This window comes from Camellia sinensis, chromosome 13 (assembly GCF_055761805.1).
Source record: "Camellia sinensis isolate YWXY chromosome 13, ASM5576180v1, whole genome shotgun sequence".
NCBI lineage: Eukaryota > Viridiplantae > Streptophyta > Magnoliopsida > Ericales > Theaceae > Camellia > Camellia sinensis.
In genome coordinates, this window is record NC_138973.1 from 51634962 (window position 1) to 51661078 (window position 26117).

Here is a 26117-nt window from a genome sequence, read left to right on the forward strand (position 1 = left end):
ACTGAATTAGGAAAAAATCCTAGGGTAGAGAATTCACCACTAACCACATAATTAGGGCTTCCAATTGAAATTAATTATGCTATGGTTTGAACGGATTAATGCTTCGCAACTACAAGCTCAAAGCATTTAACAAGAAGATCATCACATTCAATGTACGAGCACGAACCATCTCAAGTAATATGAATCGTTCACTGTAAACTAGGGTAGTGATACGACTCGTTCCTCGTAGCATGGTTCGTCCCATACCTTGAATGTGAAGGAATAGAAAACTCATGTATGGATAATATTCAACAATCACAGAAAGTCAAATATTTGAAAAGATAATGAAAATTATATATAAAGAATTTCTAAAACACCATACAATGGTTCAAACCTTTACATAATATAAAATCAAAAAAGAAAAACCTATTACATGGCTAGGGTTTCTTCAAAACCCTAGAAAATGAGACTAGCCACTCATGGAGGAGTGGGAGGAGGTAGATAGAGAAGGAACCACCATGGGAGACATCTTTGAAGCTTCTTGTTTCTTTCTCTTTTTCAAACCCTAGCCTCTCTCTTTAGGTCAAAACAATTTCAGAACCCTAATCCAGCCGTTTACTTGCCCTTTTATACTTCCAATCTCGTCCAAACAGGTTTAAAACGTCAATTTGACTTTCCCAGAAAAGTCAACGCACGTGCGGAAAAGTCAACGCACGTGCGAAAAACCGAAAAAAGTCAACGCACGTGCGGGAAAGTCAACTCTGCCCAAATTCTGTCTTTTTGCTCATTTTATGCTCCGACGATGTACAACCTGATTGACACTCAACACACATAAAATATACAGTTTGACCAGCAAGTGAAGTTAAGAGATTCTAATTAACGGCCTCAATGATGTACATTTCGGCCTTAATCAAGGAGTTTCGGAAAGCCCACCGTCCTTGTCCACAACGTCCCCGTCGCCGCTGCCCAACGCTGCCGCGACTGTCGCTGAAGAAGAAAGAAAAACCAAAAATCTATGCCGAAATCGTAAGAGAATCAAAACTCCTATTTCAGACATAAAAGGTTCAGATCTACACTCTAAAATGGTAGATCTATACTCTAGGAACGTAGATCTACATTTTAGAAGTAGAAAAAATATCACTGGAAAGTCACTGAAGCTTGGCCGGAGCTTAGCCGGAAATCCCCCAGAGAAACTCTCCCTCTGTGGACTCATATGTTAAATCAATCTATTAATAATATGTATAAAAGCTTTTGGTCTTTGTCTTAAAAAAAATAAAATAAATAAATAAATAAATTATTTGTACAATCGTACTCTCTATCATTTTTGTAACGCCCTCAAAAATAATACATAAAACCCAACATTTATTGACATGCATAGACATAAGAGAATAAAACATATTTCTATTTATCAAAGTATTCATTACAAAAGTATTACATGTTGACAACAAAAGTAAATGCCCTACGGGCTTACAACTTTTCCAAGCCAACACTTGGTTACAAAATAAGAGAGTACTAACTCAAATACACATTAAGCCCGTGGCTTGAATTTACATATAATACCAAAAAGAGAACAACAAAAAGAACTATCAGTCCCAAGCCTCCCAAGCTACGTCCTTGGAGGTGGCATATCACCTGAACCTGAAAATGATGTCCCATATAGGGTGAGCCACAGCTCAATAGAGATATGCTAAACCAAATATGAACAATGACTAAAACAATGGCATTTGATAGATGGTTAACACTTATAAACCAATTTAAATCACTATACAGTTCCATGACAATCATGTCCATGTTACATTTCCCTTTCCTGTACTTGTCAAGTTTTCAATTCATAACATGGCTCAGAACCTGACCAACAATTTAATGAGACTATGACTCATTTTAAAGCACTTACTTTTTAATTGAGATAACAACTCATATCAATACACTTCCATATTTCACAATAGATACACATATTTGTTGTATCAATGTCATATTAAAACACTTCCATACTTCACAATAGATACACATATTTGCTATATCAATGGAGTCCATCCCCTATCTTCTCCCAAATAATATCTGGTTTAGGAGTCCATCCCATATCTCCTCCCAAACCGTGGAGTACATCCCCTATCTCCTCCTACACAATACAATATATATATAAACACTTATCATATACAATAATCAATCAATACACATATTTGATGTATTATTCCAACAGTCATATTCTTTTCTTTTCTTTTTTTGGTACTTTGGAAAGGACAACCGTCATATTCAATGACATAACACGTTCGATTAATTTCAATTTTCCCTAATCAACATACGGTATCTACAACAATCAAGACTATCCTCCACCGATAACCCAAAGCAGTTATTTCTAAACAGATAATAAATGCATCAAACAGATATAATCTCAACATTTTCATGGGTGAGTGATTAATTAATCCAACTACACCATTTATTCTCATAACGTCTTAATTTCATTATTTCATAATGAATGTCATTAATTACACTAATGACCCAATAAAACTCACATATGGCATTTTCCCCCTTTTCCCCAACAATAGCCCTAAGGCTCATTTTTTCACCCATAATTTATAAACAACCTCCATTTCAAGTCTATAACACAAATTTGACTCAAACATGGAAAACCCCTCTTTTATAAATTGCACAATAAACCCTAACTTTTCCCAAAATTACCAAGCCGCACCAACTAATCAAAATGACCAAAGCTTATGTCAAAACTCATAAGATGGAGTAGGGTTTCCCTACCTCGAAATGAAGAGACCAAAGGAGAAGATAGTGAAAATCCAAAGTGCTCCAAATCCACAAATTTTCAGATTAAAACGTAGCCCATACAGCCCTCTACCTTTCTTACAAAGAACTTAGGGTAGAAACACACTAAAAATAAATGAAACCCTAGAGGGAAGGTGTATAAAGAGAGAGAGGACGGATCTAGGGTTTTGAAAGTAAAAGAGGATAAAAAGTGAAGTGTTTCCCCGCTGCTGTCTACTGATATAACACAGGCTCGCTCGAGCGAAGGATTGGTCGCTCGAGCGACCAGACACAAGGAACCCTCGCTCGAGCGTAGAAAGCCTCATTCGAGCCAACAATTCGAAGCTTCAAGTCTACAACCCAGAAGCACGCTCGAGCGAAGAAAAGCTCGCTCGAGCGAAGAACTCCAAAGCATAGTCCTCGCTCGCTCGAGCGAAGGAAAGCTCGCTCAAGCCAAGGATTGCAACTCTCAAGTCCAGAACCAGACGCAGACGCAGACGCAAGCTCGAGCGAAGGACTTCTCGCTCGAGCCACCAGATACAAAACTCAACTCTCGCTCGAGCGAAGGAACCCTGGCTCGAGTGAAGGATCTAAAACACAAAGCTCGCTTGAGCGACAAAAGGCTCGCTTGAGCGAAAGACCAAAATTCTGGGCAGCAACCATTTGCTCCCAATCACAACCAACCTGTAACAATCCTGCCTAAAACATCCTATAACTCAAATACAATGTATTGAATGATGGAAACAAGATATAAACCACAACCGACATCCACAGAACCAAGTCCGGATACAAACAACCAAAGGAGGAAGAACGGGGATCGCTATAATTTTTATGAAGTCAAATATATAATTATGATTTTCAAATTAATTTTTTTGATAAATAATCTATCTATTAAAATTTTTAAAAATAAATAAAAGAGGGGTTTGGAGAGCAGTTGGGCTTAGTAGGCCCGTTTGAAGGCCGACCTCTACGATCTAAATTGTTTACTCTTTAGGACAACTATAAAAAAAAAATTAAGATGATTGGATATTATTAGTAACTATATATTTCAGTCACATCTGTGTTAAAAAATGGATAGCAAATATAATTTTAAAAATAGCCATTCATTTTATGGAATACAAGTATAATTCAAATATATAACTGTTTGATCATGTTAATTTTTTTGCATCAATATATTCTACATAATTAATAAATTCAAAAAAAAAAATGAATAGATCGAATTATCAAGTAATCCATAAAAAGGATCCATCAAGTCCAAACAATTTTATCTCATATTGAGTGGTCATCGTAAGAGAATTCAAATCTAATAAATAATCAATAATACTAAAACCAAGACTTAATTATCCAAAAATTATTCAAAATTATTATCTTATGGTTTAAATTTATTTTATACATAGATCCAATACTGCATAAATTTAATCTCCATCACGTAAGTCTTGGACCCCAAACATTTTCATAAGGGAGAGGCTTACTGTTGGGACCGTGGGGCCCACCACGGGTCCGTTTTGATGATCTGAACTATTTTTAATGTGTAGAACTCATCGAGTATTTCATATCTGCAAAAAATCACGTTGATCGGATATCGGTAACCCCTTGATTGGAACATAATAAAATTGTGTTCCAATCAAGGGGTTACTGATATCCGATCAACGTGATTTTTGCAAGTATGAAATATTCAACGAGTTTAATACATTGAACAGTTCGGATTATTAAAATGGGACCCGTAGTACGCCCCACAAGCCCAATAGTACGCTTTAGTATCTTATGGTTCAAATTTATTCTACATAGATCATATATTACATAAATTTAATCTCCACCACGTAAGTCTCAAACCCCAAACTTTTTCACAAGGGAAAGGCCCACCACAGGTCTGTTTCGATGATTCGAACTGTCAATGTGTAGAGTTCGTCGAGTATTTCATGTTTATAAAAAATCACGTTGATCAGATATCGGTAACCCCTTGATCGGAGCACATTTTTGTTAACAATTTATTTTTAAAACCAGATTTATCATTAACATAAATGTGTTCCGATCAAGTAGTTATCGATATCCGATTAATGGGATTTTTCGTAGGTATGAAATACTCAACGAACTCTACACATTGACGGTTTAGATTAACGAAAAGGGACCCGTGGTGGGCTCTACAAGCCCAACAGTACACTCCAACCCACACTGTAGATTAGAGAGAAGCCTCTCCCTTTTCATAAATAATAGACCATACAATCCAACCAGACTAGATGGTCCAGTCCATACATTTGCTCTTTTTGTAAAAAACGTTAGTAAGAAGAGAATCTCCTCCAGTCCAAAATCTGGATTGGAGGGTGTTGTTTGAACTCGTGGAATTTATTACGGGCTTTATTTTGATGATCTGAACTGTTCATTTTGGTAGATATTTTGTATATTTCCTCCACACAAAAAATTAGGTTCATTTGATAACTATAACTTGTTCAATTGATTGCATTTGTCATCGAAAAAATATATGATTTATTTTCAAAAACATAATTATCATCCATTTTTTTGGTAAAAACACAATAAATTGAATAAGTTACAGTTATCAGATCAACCTATTTTTTTTATAGACGAAATAAATAAAATGCTTAACAAAAAAAACAATCTGGATCATCAAAACTATTAAATATAGTAACTATATATTTTGTTTATCATACATACCATATTATATTCATTACCATACTTAGCAGGGACGGAACCAAGAATTCATTTGCGGGGGGGGGGGCCAAGACATAAATAAATTTTTTTATATGAATTGACATAAATTACTATTTTTTTAATTCAAAAAGTAAACTAAAATTTAATATTAAATTAGAACGTAAAAAATAAAACCATATATTTATTAAATTTAATATATGAATAAAAGCAAAGTCATGTATTCAAAAATTATTTATACAAATCAACTCAATTGTCTATCAAAGTGGAACTTGACGTTCTTTCATATCTCGAAAGTCTTCAATGATTGACTCTGTGGTAAAACTTTTTCCTTTTCAATGTACACAAGCAAAGAGTCTGTAAGAAATTCATCTTCCATTTTGTTGCGAAGTCTACTTTTGACAATTTTCATGGCTAAAAATGATTGCTCCGTAGTTGCCGTAGAAACTGGAAGAGTGAGAACAAGTGTAATCACTCTATAAACAAGTTGATAGATCGTAGATTCGTTTGTCCTTACCAACCACTGACACAATTCAGAAATAGTAGACAATTTTTTGTAATCTGCATGTTGAACTACATTATGCTCGTAATGGTGAAGTTGCATTCTCAACTGTATTTTCTCTTGATCTTTGAAGTCTTGCAGATAAAAATTTTCTACTAACCGACAAATATCGTTGATTCGAAAAGTTTCAGACACATGTTGAGCATCTAGAGCTGAGCTAAGATTAAGCAACTCTACTGCATGTTCACTGAACCGGCCATTTAATTCTTGTAGTTGAGAATCTATTGCAGAATAAAAAATATCTACTCGATAATAATGCTCAACTGTAAAGTCATCTTGATGATCACGAGCTCGACCTCTTCTCCTAATATAAGGAGCATTCATATTCGGGACATCTATGTTACGTACCTCGCAAAATGATTGCACATTGGCTAGTAAAGCATCCCATTTGTCATCACTAAACTTTTGCAGAAGTGCCTTGGTAGATGAAACTAGATTCATTGCATTTAAGATGTCTTGAGATTGGCATTGCAAAGCTTGACAAAGTAAATCAGTATCTCGAACATTTCTTTCATGAGATGCAAAATAAAAACAAATTCAAATGAAGTCAATGTTTTATAAGCTGAGTCTGTATCTCCTCGTTGGGCAGAAGTCGCTCCTTCATTAATGATGTTAAGAAGAACTTCACATGTTGGACTGAATATTTTTATTAAGCTTAAAACTAACTTAAAGTGAGAACTCCAACGAGTATCTCCAGCTCGTTGTAAAGTGCCAATCTAGTTAAGTCCCTTTCCAGTCTCGAGCTCATCAATGTCAATCATATGTTCAATTTCAGCAGCTTGCGCAACTTTCAATTCATCATTGCGCTTGCATGAGGCACCAACAATATTGACAACAAAAGTCAATTTAGGAAAAAATTTATGAATTGGGATAACATCTTTCGATGCTGCCACTAAAGCCAACTACAAACGATGTGCAAAACAATAAATATAATAAGCAAATGGACAATCATTCAAAACTAATGCTTGTAATCCTTTCCACTCACCTCGCATATTGCTTGCACCATCGCATCCTTGTCCTCGAATATTCGGAATATCTAAATTGTGATGAGACAATACAGAATATATTCCATCTTTTATGGTTGATGCAGTAGTGTTAGAGACATGAATAAGCCCAAAAAAATGCTCTCTCACAAAACCATCTTTGTCAACGAATCTCAAAACTATAGCCATTTGCTCTTTCTTTGACTCATCACGAGCTTCATCAACAATTATGCAATACTTCGCATCACCAATTTCTTCACGAATTGCGTTCTTCACTTTGGTTGAAAAAATATGTAAAATTTCTTTTTGAATCTTTGGTGATGTGTAAGAGGCATTTTTCGGAGCTTTATCTAATACTTTAGCAACATTATCATTATATGATCCCAACAATTTCACTATTTGAAGAAAATTTCCACGATTGATGGAATTTGGCCTTTCATCACGACCTCTAAAAGCACAACCTTGAAATGCAAGCAATCGGATTGTATCAATTGAGACCTTCAATCTTAGTTGATTATCTACAATTTGTTCAGAAGTGAAATTGTCCAATACCTTTTGTATATGTTGAAATTGATTCATCAAGTCTTCACATGGTCTCTTGGCAATATTGTGAAAAGAATTAGGATCCTTTCCTATATGATTTAAAAAAGCACACTTTGCTTCATCCCTAACTTTTTTCCAATTTTGAAATCCATCAATAGTGAATGCTTGCTGCCCATAATATCCAGATCCACATGGTTTATAAAAAAGAAAGCATGGTAAACAAAAAGCTGTATCTTTTGCAGGTGAATATTCCAACCATGACGAAAATAGTTTGAACCATGACGGTTGAAAGCTACGAAGATGAGTTGTTGATCTAGATTTCGGATACTTTGAAAGTATAGGTTGGTATGGACCAACCTTAATATAAGCTCGTCGAATTTCATCACATTGATTAACATGATAATCCCAAATCTGTATACGTAATCCAGGATCTTGCTCCAATGAACCAATATCAATTTCTTTAACATCAATCTTTTGAGATTTTGTGGGAGGATTTTCAGGGATATCAACATTGGAAGTTGGCAATGATGTATTGTCAGCATTGACTTCTGAGGAACTTGCATTTTTTCTTTTAAAAAATCTATCAATTGTACATGGCTTTCCCATAATAATCTACAAATCAAAATAGAATTCATTACATACATGGTTAATATGCTATTAGAAATTAAAACCAATTGCTAATGTAATATATATATATATATATATCACAGGACATAGAAAATTTTTGTGCCTAGAATAACAAATGTAATTAAAACAAATTTCATATAAATTTAAAAATTTAGAATTCAGATTCAACACATAAATTTTATACAAGTCTCAATTCATATTAATTTTGAATTTATAACACTTAATCTGAATAAAATTAAATTTTCCCAAATATGATTAAAAAAAACCCTAGTAATTGAAATCATACATCCTAATTCATGATTTTTTTTCTTAATATGTAAAATTAAAAAAAAATTACAATTGTATCAATACGACATTAAAAAAAAGATAATAAAAGTATTACAAATTGAAAACAACAATAAAAGAGAATATGAATCACATGCATGTAATAATGAGAAGATGAGAAGATTAATAGCAGAAGCAAGACTTTTTTTTTTTTATGTATCCCAAGTTGATTTAACTCAAAAAAAAATCCTATGGTTGCTTTCAATAAATTGAGACAACGTCACGGCATAGAGCAATCATAAGAATTAGGTTTTCTTTCTTTCTTCTTTTTGTCTTTTTCTATTTCTATTCAGGCTTTCTTTTTTCTCTTTTTTTCAAAAGAAGGCACATGGCCCTCCCTGGCCATCTAACAAAGTGATTGAGCCTAGCCCAGCCCACAAAACAAAGCAGGGCCATTTTACTATTAATACTTTATTGCAAATATATATATATATATATATAAATATTTTTTTTTTTCAAGCGGGGAGGCCATGGCCCCTGACAGTCCCTCCGTAATTCCGTCCCTGATACTTAGGTTTCTCTCCTCTTATATAAAGGAGTATTGTATATATTGTTATTGCATTCAATATAATACAAATTTCTTTTTCACTTTCTCTTAGATATTGTAATATGGTATCAGAGCTAATACCGGGACAGTTTATGGTCATGTCGAACCATTGTAGAAGAAAAACGGGTGTTGAGCTAGCAAACGTGACACACACGTAACTTATAACGTGGTATTGAATAGTGATGGCACCAGATGAAGAAGTGCGCCAAGGGGTGGCTTGGAAAGGAACTATGTACGCTAGGAAGTGGTTTGGAAAGGAAAAAAATGTGCTAAGGGAGCAACTTAGGTAGTGCACTAAGGGGGCGACTTTGGTGATGCGCCAAGGGGGCGTCTTAGGTGGTTTGCATGGTGTATAATCATGCTCACCATGATATAGGTATAATGCCTCCCCTCAAACTCAAATAGGTTTGAAGATTAAAACCTATTTGAGTTGAGGCTAGGGAAAGACAGAGTGACAAAAAGTGCCAAGGGGGCAACTTAGGGAGTGTGCCAAGGGGGTGGCTTGGGTGGTTTGCATTGTATATTACCATGCTCACCATGATATAGGTATAATATCATGTTGGACCGTTGTACAAACTAACCGGAATCAATGTCGAGACAATTTAAGGGGTCATGTTAGACCATTGTAGAGACTAACCGGAAGTTAAATCCGCAAACGTGGCACACACATAACTTATGATGTGGTACTGAACGATGATGACAATATATGAAGTGCGCCAGGAGGGGTTTAGAAAGGAATTATGTGTGCCAAGAGGTGGTTTGGAAAAGAACAAAATGTGCCAAGGGGGGCAACTTAGGAAGTACGGCAAGGGGGGCCACTTAGAGAGTGCGCCAAGGGGGCGGTTTGGGTGGTTTGCATAGTGTATAACCATGCTCACTATGGTATAGGTATAATACCACCCTAAAGCTCAGAGGTTGAAATAAGGGAAAGATAAAGTGAAATGTCCCTCCGCCCCCCCTCTCAACATGCATTCTTCTTTTACAGCGGTCTAATACGACCATAAACTGTCTCGACATTAGCTCTGTTAACTCTGACCCTATTCATACAACGATCCAACACGGCTATAAACTGTCTCCTAGCATTAGTTTCGGCCTCTGATCTATCTTAAGCATCCATGTGCTCCCATCTAGACTTTCCAATATATTCTTCACGGATTTATCCATATTTATTTTATTTTTAGTTTTATATCATGTTTTAGTTTCTCTCTTCAAACTCAAGTTGGTATCCCCAGTTGAGTTCGATGAGGTGTTAAATATAGTAACTATATATTTTGACTATCATACATATCATATTATATTCATTATCATACTTAGTATTACCATACTTAGATTTCTCTTATCCTATATAAAGGCGTTTTGTATATATTATTATTACATTCAATATAATACAGATTTCGTTTTCTTTCTATCTTAGATATTGTAACAAAAATGAGCCCATGGTAGACAGCGCCCTCTAGTCCAGATTTTGGACCGGAGGGGATCTGCCTCCATGTAATAAATAAATAATGAATTATTGATTTATGCACGTCTGTCTTATACAGATTGAGGCTATTTTACGCTGTGCTCAAGCTTTGGAAAGTTCATCCTCTCCCACCGAGGATAGTCGTGCTGTATTTTTAAAGTCGCCAGAGCGATGGATCGAAAAAATATTTAAAAATCCGTTTTTTCTAGAAACTTTCTTAAATCCAAACTTTTTCTCAATGTCCACGGAGACACGGAATGTGATACTGGTTGTAGCTGTACTAGTTGCAACGTGTACCTACCAAGCTGTATTTAACCCCCCAGGTGGAGTAAGAGGACTTGGCGGCGACAACAATAATCAGCTTACTACGAACGCCAATGGTAGCCTTATAAATGCCACCATAATCTCTACCACCGGTCTTACTACTAATGTCAGCCATTTTAATGTCACCATATTCACCTGTCACGACCCCAAACCGCCCCTAGTAGTTTGGTGCCGTGATGACCAGTAATCCGAGATTACTGAAGGCCAACTTTCAAAATTCACACACGATCAGAGTATAAATATATGGGGCTCACAAGTACGGAAGCAACACATACAAATTAGATTAGTCCATAAGAGCTGTGCGTAAGTCAAATGAAATAACAAACATCTTCACATGGGTTACAACTTAGTTACAAAAGAAGCAAAGTACAAATTACATCTTGATCAAAAGGCTTCTCAAGTCGACGTGTGCCAAATACAAGTATGACAAGTCGAGAAGCATAATTTTCAAGACTGCCGACGTAAATACAAGTCAAGCCGACATAACCAAAAAATCCAAAACAAGCTCGCGAATCACATTTAGGCGTCATCGCCTTCTTACTCATCACCTACATATATATAGAGAGGGTGAGCTTGGATACTCAGTGAATGATATAATTAATAAAGGGGTTTGCATGAATAAAAGCCGAAGTCCTTTCAAAACAAATACATATCAAAACTCTATATAACAAGGGATGGACCTCGTCCATCTAACAAATCTTCAAGCTTCAAGGGTTGCTTACTAGCATCAACATATTACAAATGCTAACATTCCGGACAAACAAACCCACGCGGTAAACCGTCAGTGGCAAAACAAAACAAAGCAAGGGAGATATCTCAACAAGGATGCTACAAAAGTTTAGAGTCCTCTAGCACAAAGGACCTATGTTACAAAGTCCCGTAGCCTCCTAACACGAGAGTACTGCGAAAGTTTAGAGTCCTCCAGTACAAGGGACTTTCAAAACAAGATGTGCTGCGAAAGTTTAGAGTCCTCCAGCACAAGGGACTTTCAAAACAAGATGTGCTGCGAAAGTTTAGAGTTCTCCAGCACAAGGGACTTTCCGAGGAGATCATCAAAACAAGATAATGCTTGATATACAAAATAGGGACAATCATTTATGCTTAACAAATACTTTTCAAAACAAAGCAAAGCAAAGTTCATCAAAACATTGATAACATAGCTTTATTAAAAATACCACTCACTTAGTTCTTCAAACATCGGGGTCAAGGCAAGTCCCAATCCTACAAACACATGGCAAAGTCTATTGAATGCACTTCTCAAAACAAGTCTTGCATGCATGCAAATGACCTCAACATTCTTCAAAAACTAAGTCAAATCAAGTCAAAACACAGTTCCTTATCGCTGGAAAACAAGCTGGGCAACTACCAGGTCTAGGCCGAGGTCCCACACCTCCTTGCCGAGGTGTGGCCTCGATGGCCACAGTCAAGGAAGTGAAGTCGGGAAAAATCTGGGTTTCCCTCTCTTGAAGAACATGACGAACATGAAGAACATGAACATGAGGAAGATGAATGCAAAGATTAAAACTTGCTATTACAAAATCTGGGGTTTCATGCTATGAATTCAAAAACATGGACCTGGGTACACATATTCAAGGATCTTATTAAAACAAACACAAAAACATGGTTCTAGTTGCAAACTTTCGGATCAAACGAGGCTTTTCTTCAAGAACACATGAAAACCATTTTCTCTTTCTAAAACCAACTTTAAATCAATGCCAGACGTGCAGAACAGGTTTGATCATGCAATGCAGCCAGATGATCAATAAGAACAACAGGAGGTGATTAAGATTCTAACCTCAAAACTCGAATCTAACGGTTCAAGCTCCAACGATCAAGCTTGGAAGTTCACTCTCTCTCTTACTCAAAACTTCTCCTTCTCCTTCTCCTTCCCAGAGCCTCTCTCTCTAAAAGACAAGATTTGATACAAAATGATATGTTTCTCCCGACAGTCACTGACTTAACCCTCTGCTGGGACACGTGGCATCGACTGATTGGCTCTACTAAAAAAGGCGACTGACTGACAAGACAAGACCATGACAAAGCGTATTCAACAAGCTAGACAGCAAGGGCACTCCGGCAAGTGATGATCTCGGCTAAGGGCAAAGCTTCGGCAAGTAGGGTGACAATGACATCGGCTTGGAAGGACAACACTTGACTAAGCTGTGCCACACCTTGGCCTAGATGTGCCACACCTCGGTCTAGGTCATACCATTCCAGGAACAAAATCACTAGGGTGCAAGGATAAACATCTCGACCTAGATGATACACATCTCGGCCTTGGTGCTGAACACCTCGGCCTAGATAGAGACATCTCGGCAAACATACCAGGGTGAAGATGGAGGTCAACCGAAGTGGTTACAAGATAGTTCTAAGTGTAGAAAGGTTCCAAGGTGTCTAGGCTTAAGATGACCTCGGCAACACACCGGGCAAGAACAAAGTATGCAAGAAACACTCAAGTAAAATAAGACAAGATTTGCAAATGCACATAACAAAACATGATCATATATAAATGTATGCAAGTATGACAGTTGAAGTGAGGGTTGTTAAATCCTACCCCCCTTAAAGAAGTTTGGTCCCCAAACTTGAGTTACCTTGTTCCAAAAACAATTCTGGATGTCGGACTTTCATTTCCTCTTCCATTTCCCATGTAGCATCTTCACCGTAATGCTTCTTCCATTCAAACTTCACCATTGGTATCGACTTACTTCTCAACTGTTTCACCTGCCTATCGACAATCCGTATCGGCTTCTCTTCGTAGCCTAAATCTTCATTAATTACAATTCCAAAATAGTCGATTACATGTAGTGGATCTTGAATATACTTCCTCAACATCGAAATATGAAACACATTATGGACTTGGCTCAATCCTAGCGACAAAGCAAGTTTGTAGGCAGCGAGGTTAACCTTCTCAAGAATTTCAAAAGGCCCGATGTAACGGGGCGCTAACTTACCCTTCTTCCCAAATCTTGTAACTCCTTTCATCGGTGAAATCTTTAGGAACACATGGTCCCCGACTTCAAATTCCAGCTCTCTTCTTCTCTGGTTGGCATAACTCTTCTGGCGACTCTGTGCGGTTTTGATTCTTTGCTGAACGAGCTTAATCTTCTCGGTTGTTACTTGAATTCACTCGGGGCCAAGCAGAGCTTTGTCTCCTACCTTGGTCCAACATATCGGCGACCTGCACTTCCTTCCATACAGTGTTTCATACGGCGCCGTGCCAATGCTAGCTTGATAACTGTTGTTGTAGGTAAATTCCACCAATGGCAAATGTACTCCCCAACTTCCTTGGAGGTCCAATACACATAGTCTAAGCATATCTTCAAGTGTCTGAATCGTCCTCTCTGTTTGCCCATCAGTCTGGGGATAAAAGGCTGTGCTAAACCTCAACTCGGCCCCAAAAGCTCTTTGTAGGCTCTGCCAAAATCTGGAAACCAACTTCGGATCTCGGTCCGACACAATTGACATCGGTACTCCATGAAGTCTAACAATCTCATTCACATACAACAAGGCAAGTTTATCGGCGTTGAAGGTGGTCTTAACAGGCAAGAAGTGTGCTGACTTAGTTAGTCTATCCACAATAACCCAAATCGAATCCATACCCTTTTGTGTCTTCGGCAAACCAACCACAAAGTCCATGGAGATGTGCTCTCATTTCCACTCAGGAATTGGTAAAGGTTGAAGAAGTCTTGCTGGCCTTTGATGCTCTACTTTCACTTGTTGACAATACAGACACTTGGACACGAACTCGGCTATTTCTCCTTTCATATTCGGCCACCAAAATGTCTGCTTCACATCCTGATACATCTTGGTGTTCCCTGGGTGAACAGCAAACTTGGAACCATGAGCCTCCTGCAAAATTTTTCTTTTCAACTCTGGCATGTCGGCCACACATAATCTTCCTTCAAACTTGAGCACTTGATTTTCTATGGTATACCCTGATCTCGGCTTTGTGATAATCTCATCGGCTACCTTCTTGAAGAAGTCATCCTTCATCTGTCTTGTCCACTAAGGTCGTGGTTAGACATGCCAGATTTCCAACCATCTTTCTGCTCAAAGCGTCGGCTACGGTGTTAGCTTTACCTGGATGATATTGAATCTGCATATCGTAATCTTTCAACAACTCAAGCCATCTTCTCTGCCTCATTTTCAATTCCTTCTGAGTGAACAAGTACTTTAAACTTTTATGATCTGTAAAAACCTGACAAGAAGCTCTATACAAGTAGTGGCGCCAAATCTTCAAAGCAAATACCACGGCTGCTAATTCTAAATTGTGGGTGGGATAGTTCTTTTCATGTGGCTTCAATTGACGAGAGGCATATGCTATGACCTTACCTTTTTGCATTAATACACAACCCAGGCCCTTATGCGAAACATCACTATAAACATGAAACTCTTCATTACCTGATGGTAGTACAAGAACTGGTGCTGCGACTAACCTCGTCTTTAACTCCTGGAAGGCTGCTTCCCTATCCTTAGTCCATTCGTAAGCCGCTCCCTTCTTAGTCAGTTGTGTCAACGGAATTGCAATCCTTGAGAAATCCGTCACGAACTTTCTGTAATAACCTGCCAATCCCAGAAAACTACGAACCTCGGACACATTAGTCGGCCTCGGCCAATTCGCAATGGCTTCAATTTTACTAGGATCGACCGAAATACCATCTTCATCAATTACATGACCCAAAAATAAAATAGTGGAAAGCCAAAACTCACACTTGTTAAACTTAGCATACAATTTTCGATCCCTCAAAGTCCGTAAGGTAAGTCTCAAATGATCCTCGTGTTCAACCTTGCTCTTAGAGTAGATCAATATGTCATCGATGAAGACAACCACAAACTCATCTAGATATGGCTTAAGGACTCTGTTCATCAAATCCATAAATGCTGCAAGGGCATTGGTCACTCCAAAAGGCATTACTAAAAACTCGTAGTGGCCATACCTCGTCCGAAAAGCGGTCTTCTCAACATCCTCGGCTTTAACCTTAAGCTGATGATAACCCGACCTAAGGTCAATCTTGGAAAAGACTCGTGCTCCTTGCAACTGATCAAACAAATCATCTATCCTCGGTAACGGGTACTTATTCTTAATGGTTACCTTATTTAGTTCCCGGTAATCAATACAAAGACGAAGTGTGCCATCCTTCTTCTTAACAAACAAGACGAGTGCTCCCCAAGGTGAAGTGCTCGGCCTAATAAAACCCTTATCCAGCAACTCTTGTAGTTGAAGTTTCAATTCCTTAAGCTCGGTGGAGGCCATCCTATAGGGTGCTTTAGAGATGGGCTAGGTTCCCGACATGATGTCAACTGTAAACTCTACCTCTCTATCAACTAAGTGACCAGGCAAATCATTTGGAAAGACGTCGGGGAATTCATTAACAACTGGGACGTTGGCCAACTCAACACTCCCATTCAGATTACTCAGTATGCTACACAAATAACCTTGACACCCTTTCATGGATGAGATTAAGTAAGGTGGGGATACTACTCCTTTACCCTGAAACGTGACCTCGGCTAGGTTTGAGGGTTTTAACGTAACACTTTTAGAAACACAATTTATGGATGCGTGATTTGCCACTAACCAATCCATCCCCAATATAACATCAAAATGACTTATGTCCAATGGCATTAAATCAGCTAACAATTCAACATTCTCAATCACAACAACACATGCTGGATAGATGGATGCAACATTCATAGATCTCCCAGATGGAGTAGATACAGATAACACATAATCAAGGGGTTCTAGTTTCCTATTAATCTTCTCGGCAAACTTAGCAGAAATGAATGAATGCGTAGAACCCGAATCAATCAATACATATGCATTTTGAGAGCAAATTGGAAGTATACCTGACACCACTGTCTCAGCATTTTGAGTGTCTCCTGGTACTAGTGCAAAAACTCTGTCTTGCCTCATCTATCCTTTCCCAATGTTACCTTTCTGTACGGAACCCGAGGTATTCTCATCTTTCTTACCTTCATCAGCCCTTGCTTTGGACAGTCCCTCACAAAATGACCTATTTCCCCACATTCATAACAGGCTCCAGACGCCCGACGACAGACCCCCACTACAAGAAAATGGGGTAAAAAACACGGAAGCATTAGCGACGACAATTTTCCCGTCGCAAAAAATGGTTTTTTGCGACGGCAGCTTAAACCGTCGCAAATGAGGGCTTTAGCGACGGCATTTTCCCCGTCGGTAATAAAAAATGCGCGGATAGGAAGTAAATGCATCAGTATTAGTGACGGATATTTTTACCATCGCCAAAAGTAATGTTTTGAGACGGCGTAGGGTTGCTGTCGCGAATATTTTACATATTGCGACGGCAATTGTCCGTCGCAAATAAGTATAAGTTAAACGGCATCATTTGATGAATAAAGTACTTGACATTTGCGACGGTGTAAAACCTACCGTCGCAAAAAGTGAAATTCTTTTTCCCCCGCTCTTCATCTTGCCGCTCGACCAAAACGTGTAAACCTATATCCAAATCCCTAAATCTGTGAAACCCATTTCTTTCCCCCAAATCCCTGCGAAGCCGAACGGCGAACGGTGGTGCGGTGGTGCAGCGGTGCTGCGGCGACGACGAACGGTGGTGCGATATGCTCTCTCTCTCTCTGTATAGATATATACATGTATCATCTATATATATATATGTATATAAATCTGTATCATCTATATATATATATTGATAATATATACATTATGAAATCTGTATATATATATATATAAATCTGTATCAATATGTATATATAAATCTGTCTCATCTTTATATATATATATATATATATTGATATATATATATATATAAAAATATGTAAATTAATATGTATACATTATTAAATCTGTATATATACATTATTAAATCTGTATATATATATATATATAAATTTGTAGCATCTTTATATATATATATATACATATTGATATATATATAAAAATATGTAAATTATATATAAATATATATATATATATATATACATTATAATTCTAATTACATTGATATTATAAAATCTGTATATTTAAATAAATAATAATAACATTTATGGAAATATTATTGAACACGAAATGCAACCAAATTAGTAAGTTTATTATTTTGACATTTATGGAAATATTATAAATAATAATAACATTTATTATTTTGACAAATAATAAACTTTTAAAAATTCACAACTTATTTTTATATATGTAAAAAAAAAAAATTAGTAAGTTTATTATTAAGTTTATTATAACCAAATTAAACTTAGGTTGTTTATAACCAAATTAAACTTATTAAGTTTATTATTAAGTTTATTATAACCAAGTTTATTAGTAAGTTTATTATTAAGTTTATTATAACCAAATTATTAAGTTTATTATAACCAAATTAAAAATTAGTATAACCAAATTAGTAAGTTTATTATTTTGACATTTATGGAAATATTATAAATAATAATAACATTTATTATTTTGACAAATAATAAACTTTTAAAAATTCACAACCTATTTTTATATATGTAAAAAAAAAATTAGGAAAAAAAATTGAACACGAAATGCAACCAAATTAGTCCAAGAATAGTTTGGTCAGGAGGAAGTGACTCTACTTGGTTTCATTTATGAAAATTAGGAAGGTAACATGGAAAGTAGTTCTGTAGTTGTAATATTTTCTCCCTATATGTTTATTTTCATATATTTGACTTTCTATATGAAGAAGGGTGTGCATTTTCATGCTGAAAGGCCAAAGTGTAATCGGAATTGTAAATTGCAAAAATGGGCTATGAAGAGTCTATTCTTTTTATTTGTTGTATTCTATAATAACACTGCTTGCATTTTCGAATGTAAAGGGTACTCCTATTTCGTTTTGTGATCCGTCTATATTGGTTTTGAACTACCTGGTTGTTTCCTTTGAATATTGCAATTTCAACTTTTTAATAATTGACAAAATCTTTCTATGGAATAGAAATCCTAAGGTGCAACTTGTGTCTCATGTGGTGTTTGGTTATGATTTATTTATTTTTTAAGTTATGACTCAGAAAGTATGAAATTATATCATTTTTTATGTTCTCCTATTAAATCGGTAAATAACTAACTAGGATAAGACTACCTACCTATTTCAGAGAAATTTGATGGATAGGTATCATGGTACATGAATACGTAGGTATTATATTTAGAGTTACTTTGATGAGATATTTTTGTGGATGTGTACATATGATGGATAAGAGTTGGATCGATTTTCCAAATAGGATGTCGAGCGAATACATTAATGGGATTGATGAATTCCTTGTGTTTGCCTACACCAATAGGGTTGAAGGTTCGATGATCAGTTGTCCGTGTAGGAAGTGTGAGAATCGATACTATTTTGTACGAGAGGGTGTACGGGAGCATCTGATTTTGAATGGTTTTTTTAAAAAATACAAACATTGGATTAATCATGGGGAATCTTACGTATCTCTGCATGGTAATCGAGAGAATGAAACATTAGCTAATTCAGACATTGGGGATGATATGATTGGAATGATACAAGGGGCTATGGGAAATCCACATGCCGATACAAGTGTTGAGGGTGATAAACCACAGGGGCCTGATCCCCATGCATTTGAACCCCAGCTCGGTCCAAATGCAGAGACTGCAAAGTATTTCAAACTTCTTCAAGATGCACAAAGTGAATTGTATCCGGGTTGTCAGAAGTTCACATCTTTGTCATTCATTGTTCGACTTTTACATTTGAAGGTGCTTAATCAGTGGACAGACAAGTCTGTTGACATGCTGCTTGAGTTATTGAATGAGGCGTTCCCGTTGGGTGTGAAACTCCCGGACTCATATTATAAAGCTCAAAAGGTCACAACAGATTTGGGCTTCACGTATGAGACGTGGGATGCATGTCCCAACAGTTGCATGTTGTTTCGAAACGAGGACGCCAATCTTGATAAATGTGTCATATGCAACAGTTGTAGATGGAAATCAAATGGTGATGGTGGTTCAAATGGTCCTAACAAAGGTGGCAAACGAATAGCTGCAAAACAGATGAGGTATTTTCCTTTAAAGCCAAGGTTGCAGAGGTTGTTTATGTCATCCAAGACGGCCAAGTTAATGAGATGGCATGCAGAGGAACGAACTGATGATGGTGTCTTCAGGCATCCTGCTGACTCCCTTGCATGGAAAGATTTTGACCGTCGGAATATTGAGTTTAGTAATGATTGCCGAAGTGTAAGGCTTGGCTTAGCATCTGATGGTTTTAACCCATTTAGAACAATGAACATAGTTCATAGCACTTGGCCTGTTGTGCTCGTTCCATACAACTTGCCGCCATGGATGTGCATGAAGCAACCATTTCTAATTTTAGCCGTGCTTATTGACGGCCCAAAAGGACCTGGTGACAAGATTGATGTGTACATGCAACCGTTGATTGAGGAGTTGAAAGAACTATGGAATGAGGGTGTGTCAACATTTGATGCATCAACAAATCAAATGTTTCAAATGCATGCAGCTTTATTGTGGACAATTAGTGATTTTCCTGCATACGAAAACTTGTCAGGATGGAGCACTAAAGGCGAATATGCATGTCCTTGTTGCAATAAGGAAACTACATCGTGTTGGTTGAAGCATAGTAGGAAACAATCATACTTGGGTCATCGCAGATTTTTACCTACTGGCCATAAATTCTGGAAGGATAAAGTATCATTTGATGGTACTCGGGAAGTCCGACTCAAACCCAAATTGTTGTCTGGAACTGAGATGTTGCTACAATTAGAATCTGAGGGTATTTTAACCCAATACAAGAGGGATGACCTTAAGGAGAGGCATAGGAGACAGGTAGAGAAGGAGAAAGCTGGACATCGCACCCACAGTTGGAAGAAAAAGAGTATCTTTTATGAATTGCCATATTGGGAGCACAATCTAATAAGACACATCCTCGATGTGATGCATATAGAGAAGAATGTTTGTGACAATGTGTTGTGGACAATATTAGGGGTTGCAGGAAAATCGAAGGATGGCGTTAATGCTCGGCGTGATTTACAAGATATGAATATTAGAAAACCCCTACATTTGCAGTTAAGAGGGTCGAATAAAGCCTATTTACCAGCAGCACAATTCACGATGACCAAGGATGAGAAAGATTTGTTCTTGAAAGTGTTGAAGGAAGTAAGAGTTCCCGATGGCTATTCATCCAATATATCACGTCGTGTGCGCTCACATGATAGAAGTATTGGGGGTCTTAAGAGCCACGATAGTCATATTCTGATGCAACAACTTATTCCATTGGCTATTCGAAGATCGTTACCGAAGAATGTAATTGAACCCTTGATTGAATTGAGCAATTTCTTTAGACAATTGTGTTCAAAAGTGAATCGTGCGACGGATTTGCAATATATTCAAGATCGTATCGCTATAACACTTTGTCATCTAGAGAAAATATTTCCTCCGAGTTTTTTTGATATAATGGAGCACTTGCCTATACATCTAGCTGATGAAGCCTTATTGGGTGAAGCGATTCAGTTTCGATGGATGTATCCAATTGAGAGGTATCTTCTTACTTTGAAGCAATACGTGCGTAATAGAGCTCATCCTGAAGGATCAATTGCTAAAGGATATCTTATGGAAGAATGCCTGAATTTTTGTGCACAATATCTCAATGATGTGGAAACCAAATCTAGTCGACCCGTGAGGAACTATAGTGGTGCTGATAATTTGGGTCATGCTATTGGTGAAAACACAAGCTTTTATCTTGATAATACTTCTTGGGTACAAGCTCATCGGTACATCTTATTCAATACAAGCGTGGTTCAACCATTCATAAAGTAGGTTAAGTCACTCACTCAATATTTTATTATGTTTTATTGAATTTTCTACAAAATTTTTTGTATTGCTAATATTTCAATCTACACAGCGAACACCTTGAAGTACTTAAGCTCAAAATGCCTCGTGTTGACGATTATCAGCTTCGGCGTGAACATTTTGAAACTTTTCACATTTGGTTCAAGGAACATGTATGTATTTAACTCTATAGATTCTAGTTACTTAAGTCGAACTACATTTTAAATTTTACATTTTCGTGTAAAATAGGTCCAAACTTTGCGAAGGACTACTGATGTCATATTTTCTGAAGAGATTATTCTATTGGCAAATGGTCCTCATAACTTGGCAAGGAGGTTCAACGGGTATATACTGAATGGGTTTCGGTATCGAGTAAAGGCCACGGATGATCGTCGAGCCACACAAAATTGTGGTGTAGCTTTGAAGGCAGATACCATAAGTTATGCTAGTCGAAAAGACAAGAATCCTCGTGTGGGGTCTGTGTACTATTATGGACCATTGACAGATATTGTTGAGATTTAATATTCCAATGAGAAGAAACATGTGTTGTTTAAGTGTGATTGGATTGACAACATTCACGGAAAAAAAAGAAGATGTCTTCAATTTCACGTTGGTGAACTTCAATCATTTGTTGTACCGAGATGATCGAATTACCAATGAACCTTTCATCTTGGCGTCCCAAGCAGAGCAAGTTTGGTATGTTGCAGACCCGTTACAACCAGACTGGCAAGTCATGGTGAAGATGTCTCAAAGAGGTTTATTTGATATGAGTTCGACTGATCCACAAATCGAGCCATACATGAGCCAACAATTGGAAGAAAATATAATGCTTCGTGATGAAGAAGTTGGTTGGGTGAGGGAAGCCGCAAAAGGGGAAACAGTTGATGTTCAAATAGGCTGATAGTGGTGGAAACATTAGTAATTCAATTAAGGCCAAGGTTGTAGTTAATCATCAATTTCTTCATTTACTTTGTCTTTGTAATTGTATTAGTTCAATTAATGTCATATTATAGTTGACAACAAACCATTGTCTATGTTTCTAATGTCAATTAATGTTATATTGCTTGCAGATTATTATGGGAAGGAAGAGGAAGCCTGATCATCCCCGGCGCATGATGTCTGATGTGCTACATAACAGGACATCAGTAGCACCACCATCAGAGGAGGCATCACATCGGCCACTATCGGAGGGGCCTTTAGTGACACCACAGCAGCTACCATGTACTCAACCTCCACGCCTACCATCGGTGCGTCCACCATCAGTGCCACCACAGCAGCTATCATCATCAGCTTATGAGCCATCCGCAGGTATATAAATTTGCTTTGATTTGTATGAAAATTATTTAAACATACATTTATTTATGCTCATTATATATAACTTGTTTATTCTCATTGTATTTTGCAGACCCTTCGACTTCTTCACAGCCCACCTCAGGTTTATGTGATATGATTTGTATTCACATTATTTAAATTTGCATTTGTTTATTACCATTGCATATTGTTTATTGTTATTGTATCTCACAGGTCATGTTAGTTCTTCATCAACCTCGACTAGGCGTGGTAGAGGATGTGCCAAGGGCATTAAAGAGTGGGGTACTGGTAAAAAGCTAGACATACAATTTGATGGAAATTACTGCCCAATAGGGGATAACGTGGCTAAGTTAACTACTCAACTTGGCATTATTGTGCGGAATGGTAACATTGTTCCTCTTACTTTTCTTGACTGGAACAATGTGCCTGATGATATTATTGATGCTATCTGGAAGGATGTGAAGGTAAAAGTATATTTTTGTCCACAAATTCGAATTCCAAAATTGTGTTATTATTATTTAAACTTTGAAATTGTGTTTTATAGGACAATTTGAATATATGTCTAGAGGAGTACAAGCCAATCTGCATGAAAAACTGCAACAGCATATGGAAGGATCACAAGAACAAGCTTAAGGCTAAGTATTTCAAGCCTAGAAGTTCTGATCCTAATCTGAAGGATGATGTTCCTATGCACATTGTGCCAAGCCAGTGGGAAGAACTTGTGGAGTATTGGCGTACTTCCGATGCTGAGGTATACAAATAAGTTATATTTATGATATGTAAACATACAAATCATATTTACATACTCACATTTGTCGAACCTGTTATAGAAAATCTCAAGTAGGAACGCTAAAAATCGGCGAGCTCACGGCATAGCTCATACCACAGGGCGTACTACTTTCTCTCAGATACGGCATGAGGTTTACATTTTATTGTTATATTTTTGTATATAAATAAACATTGTATATTTACAAATTATTTACATTCTAATTTTCATATTTCTAAAAAAATGCAGATGACCAGTAAGGGGGAGTCTACTGATAAGATGAATGTTTGGCTTATGACACGTAGAGTAGATGACCCAGAGGTTATTCAGACCTTGGTAGTTTCCAAACACCTTTGATTGTATTTAAAGTTTATTTTTTGTGTGTCAACCATCTTAATTTGGCATATACTTATATGTCTTATTCAATACAGGATGAGTTTAATCGTCAACTCTCTATGCTACCTGAGGATGGTCGGACTTTGGAGGCTAGCAATGCCATTTTCCATGAGTTGATAGGTCATGACGGACATGGATATTGTCGCACATACGGGAGAATTGTGCCTCGGAGAGCGGTGTATAAAGATGGTGTTGGGCCATCACAATCAACACCCCAGCCATCGACTATTGATCAGATCACGCAGAAGGTTCGTGTAGAGCTAAGGGATGAGTTGAGGGAGGAGCTGCGAGCAGAGTTCTCTACACATTTACAGCAGATGAGAGCTGAGATGATGGCCTTAGTGTCACAGGGGGCAAGTGTGGATCCCAACAGACAGGTTCGATATAAATTAAATTGTTTGACAGTTCAATTTTCACACAAGATTATGTATAAAATTCGAATATGATTACCACATTATGTATTGACTATCATAGGTTCCTGATGCATCGAGTGGTCACCGGGCATTTAGGGAATCTGCAGAAGATGAGAATCCATATACACCACCACCAGAAGATCAGGTATAAAATGTATCTTTGCATTCTAAGCTAAAATGTATCTTTGCATAATTTAGACATTCTAAGTTAAAGAGAGACTTGTGAGAGAAAACGGGGCTCAAATCGGGTTCCCGGTTTGGGAGTTAGAGCCGGATTTCACTTTAGGCAAACTAGTTCCTTAAGAAACTTGAATTCAAGGCGTTAATGCTCCAAAATCACCAAACGGCGTTGGTTGAGCACGAAACTTGGCACACGCGACCGCCTAGGCACGAGAGACTTGTGGGAGAAGACGGGGCTCGAATCGGGTTCCCGGTTTGGGAGTTAGAGCCGGATTTCACTTTAGGTAAACTACTTCCATAAGAAACTTGAATTCGAGGCGTTAACGGCCCAAAATCACCAAACGGCATCGGTTGAGCACAAAACTTGGCACACGCGACCACCTAGGCACGAGAGACTTGTGGGAGAAGACGGGGCTCGAATCGGGTTCCCGGTTTGGGAGTTAGAGCCGGATTTCACTTTAGGCAAACTAGTTCCTTAAGAAACTTGACTTCGAGGCGTTAATGCTCCAAAATCACCAAACGGCGTCGGTTGAGCACGAAACTTGGCACACGCGACCGCCTAGGCACGAGAGACTTGTGGGAGAAGACGGGGCTCGAATCGGGTTCCCGGTTTGGGAGTTAGAGCTGGATTTCACTTTAGGCAAACTAGTTCCTTAAGAAACTTGAATTCGAGGCGTTAACGCCCCAAAATCACCAAACGGCGTCGGTTGAGCACGAAACTTGGCACACGCGACCGCCTAGGCACGAGAGAGTTTTGGGAGCAGACGGGGCTCGAATCGGGTTCCCGGTTTGGGAGTTAGAGCCGGATTTCACTTTAGGCAAACTACTTCCTTAAGAAAATTGAATTCGAGGCGTTAACGCCCCAAAATCACCAAACGGCGTCGGTTGAGCACGAAACGTGGCACACGCGACCGCCTAGGCACGAGAGACTTGTGGGAGAAGACGGGGCTCCAATCGGGTTCCCGGTTTGGGAGTTAGAGCCGGATTTCACTTTAGGCAAACTAGTTCCTTAAGAAACTTGAATTCGAGGCGTTAACGCCCCAAAATCACCAAACGGCGTCGGTTGAGCACGAAACTTGGCACACGCGACCGCCGAGGCACGAGAGAGTTTTGGGAGCAGACGGGGCTCGAATCGGGTTCCCGGTTTGGGAGTTAGAGCCGGATTTCACTTTAGGCAAACTAGTTCCTTAAGAAACTTGAATTCGAGGCGTTAATGCTCCAAAATCACCAAACGGCGTCGGTTGAGCACGAAACTTGGCACACGCGACTGCCTGGGCATGAGAGACTTGTGGGAGAAGACGGGGCTCGAATCGGGTTCCCGGTTTGGGAGTTAGAGCCGGATTTCACTTTAGGTAAACTACTTCCTTAAGAAACTTGAATTCGAGGCGTTAACGCCCCAAAATCACCAAACGGCATCGGTTGAGCACGAAACTTGGCACACGCGACCACCTAGGCACGAGAGACTTGTGGGAGAAGACGGGGCTCGAATCGGGTTC

At 38.0% G+C, this 26117-nt stretch overlaps 1 protein-coding gene and 1 long non-coding RNA gene across 2 annotated transcripts in view; both read left to right on the plus strand.

Annotated features, from left to right (window-relative positions):
* LOC145806153 (uncharacterized) overlaps positions 1-26117 on the plus strand; it is a 187393-nt gene that overhangs the window by 26344 nt on the left and 134932 nt on the right. The window lies entirely within an intron of this gene.
* On the plus strand, positions 22426-24474 carry LOC145806253 (uncharacterized). The gene is made up of 8 exons (XM_082902704.1): positions 22426-22493; positions 22626-22863; positions 22961-22990; positions 23080-23330; positions 23411-23617; positions 23697-23786; positions 23882-23968; positions 24064-24474. The coding sequence occupies exons 2-8, from the start codon at positions 22632-22634 to the stop codon at positions 24472-24474; spliced, it is 1308 nt and encodes a 435-aa protein (XP_082758830.1). The 5' UTR covers positions 22426-22493; positions 22626-22631.

Excerpts from the sequence above, each read along its gene's own strand:
- LOC145806253 (XM_082902704.1), top strand. The coding sequence starts at position 22,632 with ATGGGAAGGAAGAGGAAGCCTGATCATCCCCGGCGCATGATGTCTGAT. Across the intron at positions 23,618-23,696 it reads GGCGTACTTCCGATGCTGAG|AAAATCTCAAGTAGGAACGC; the intron begins GTATACAAATAA and ends AACCTGTTATAG. Across the intron at positions 23,969-24,063 it reads CAGAGGTTATTCAGACCTTG|GATGAGTTTAATCGTCAACT; the intron begins GTAGTTTCCAAA and ends TATTCAATACAG.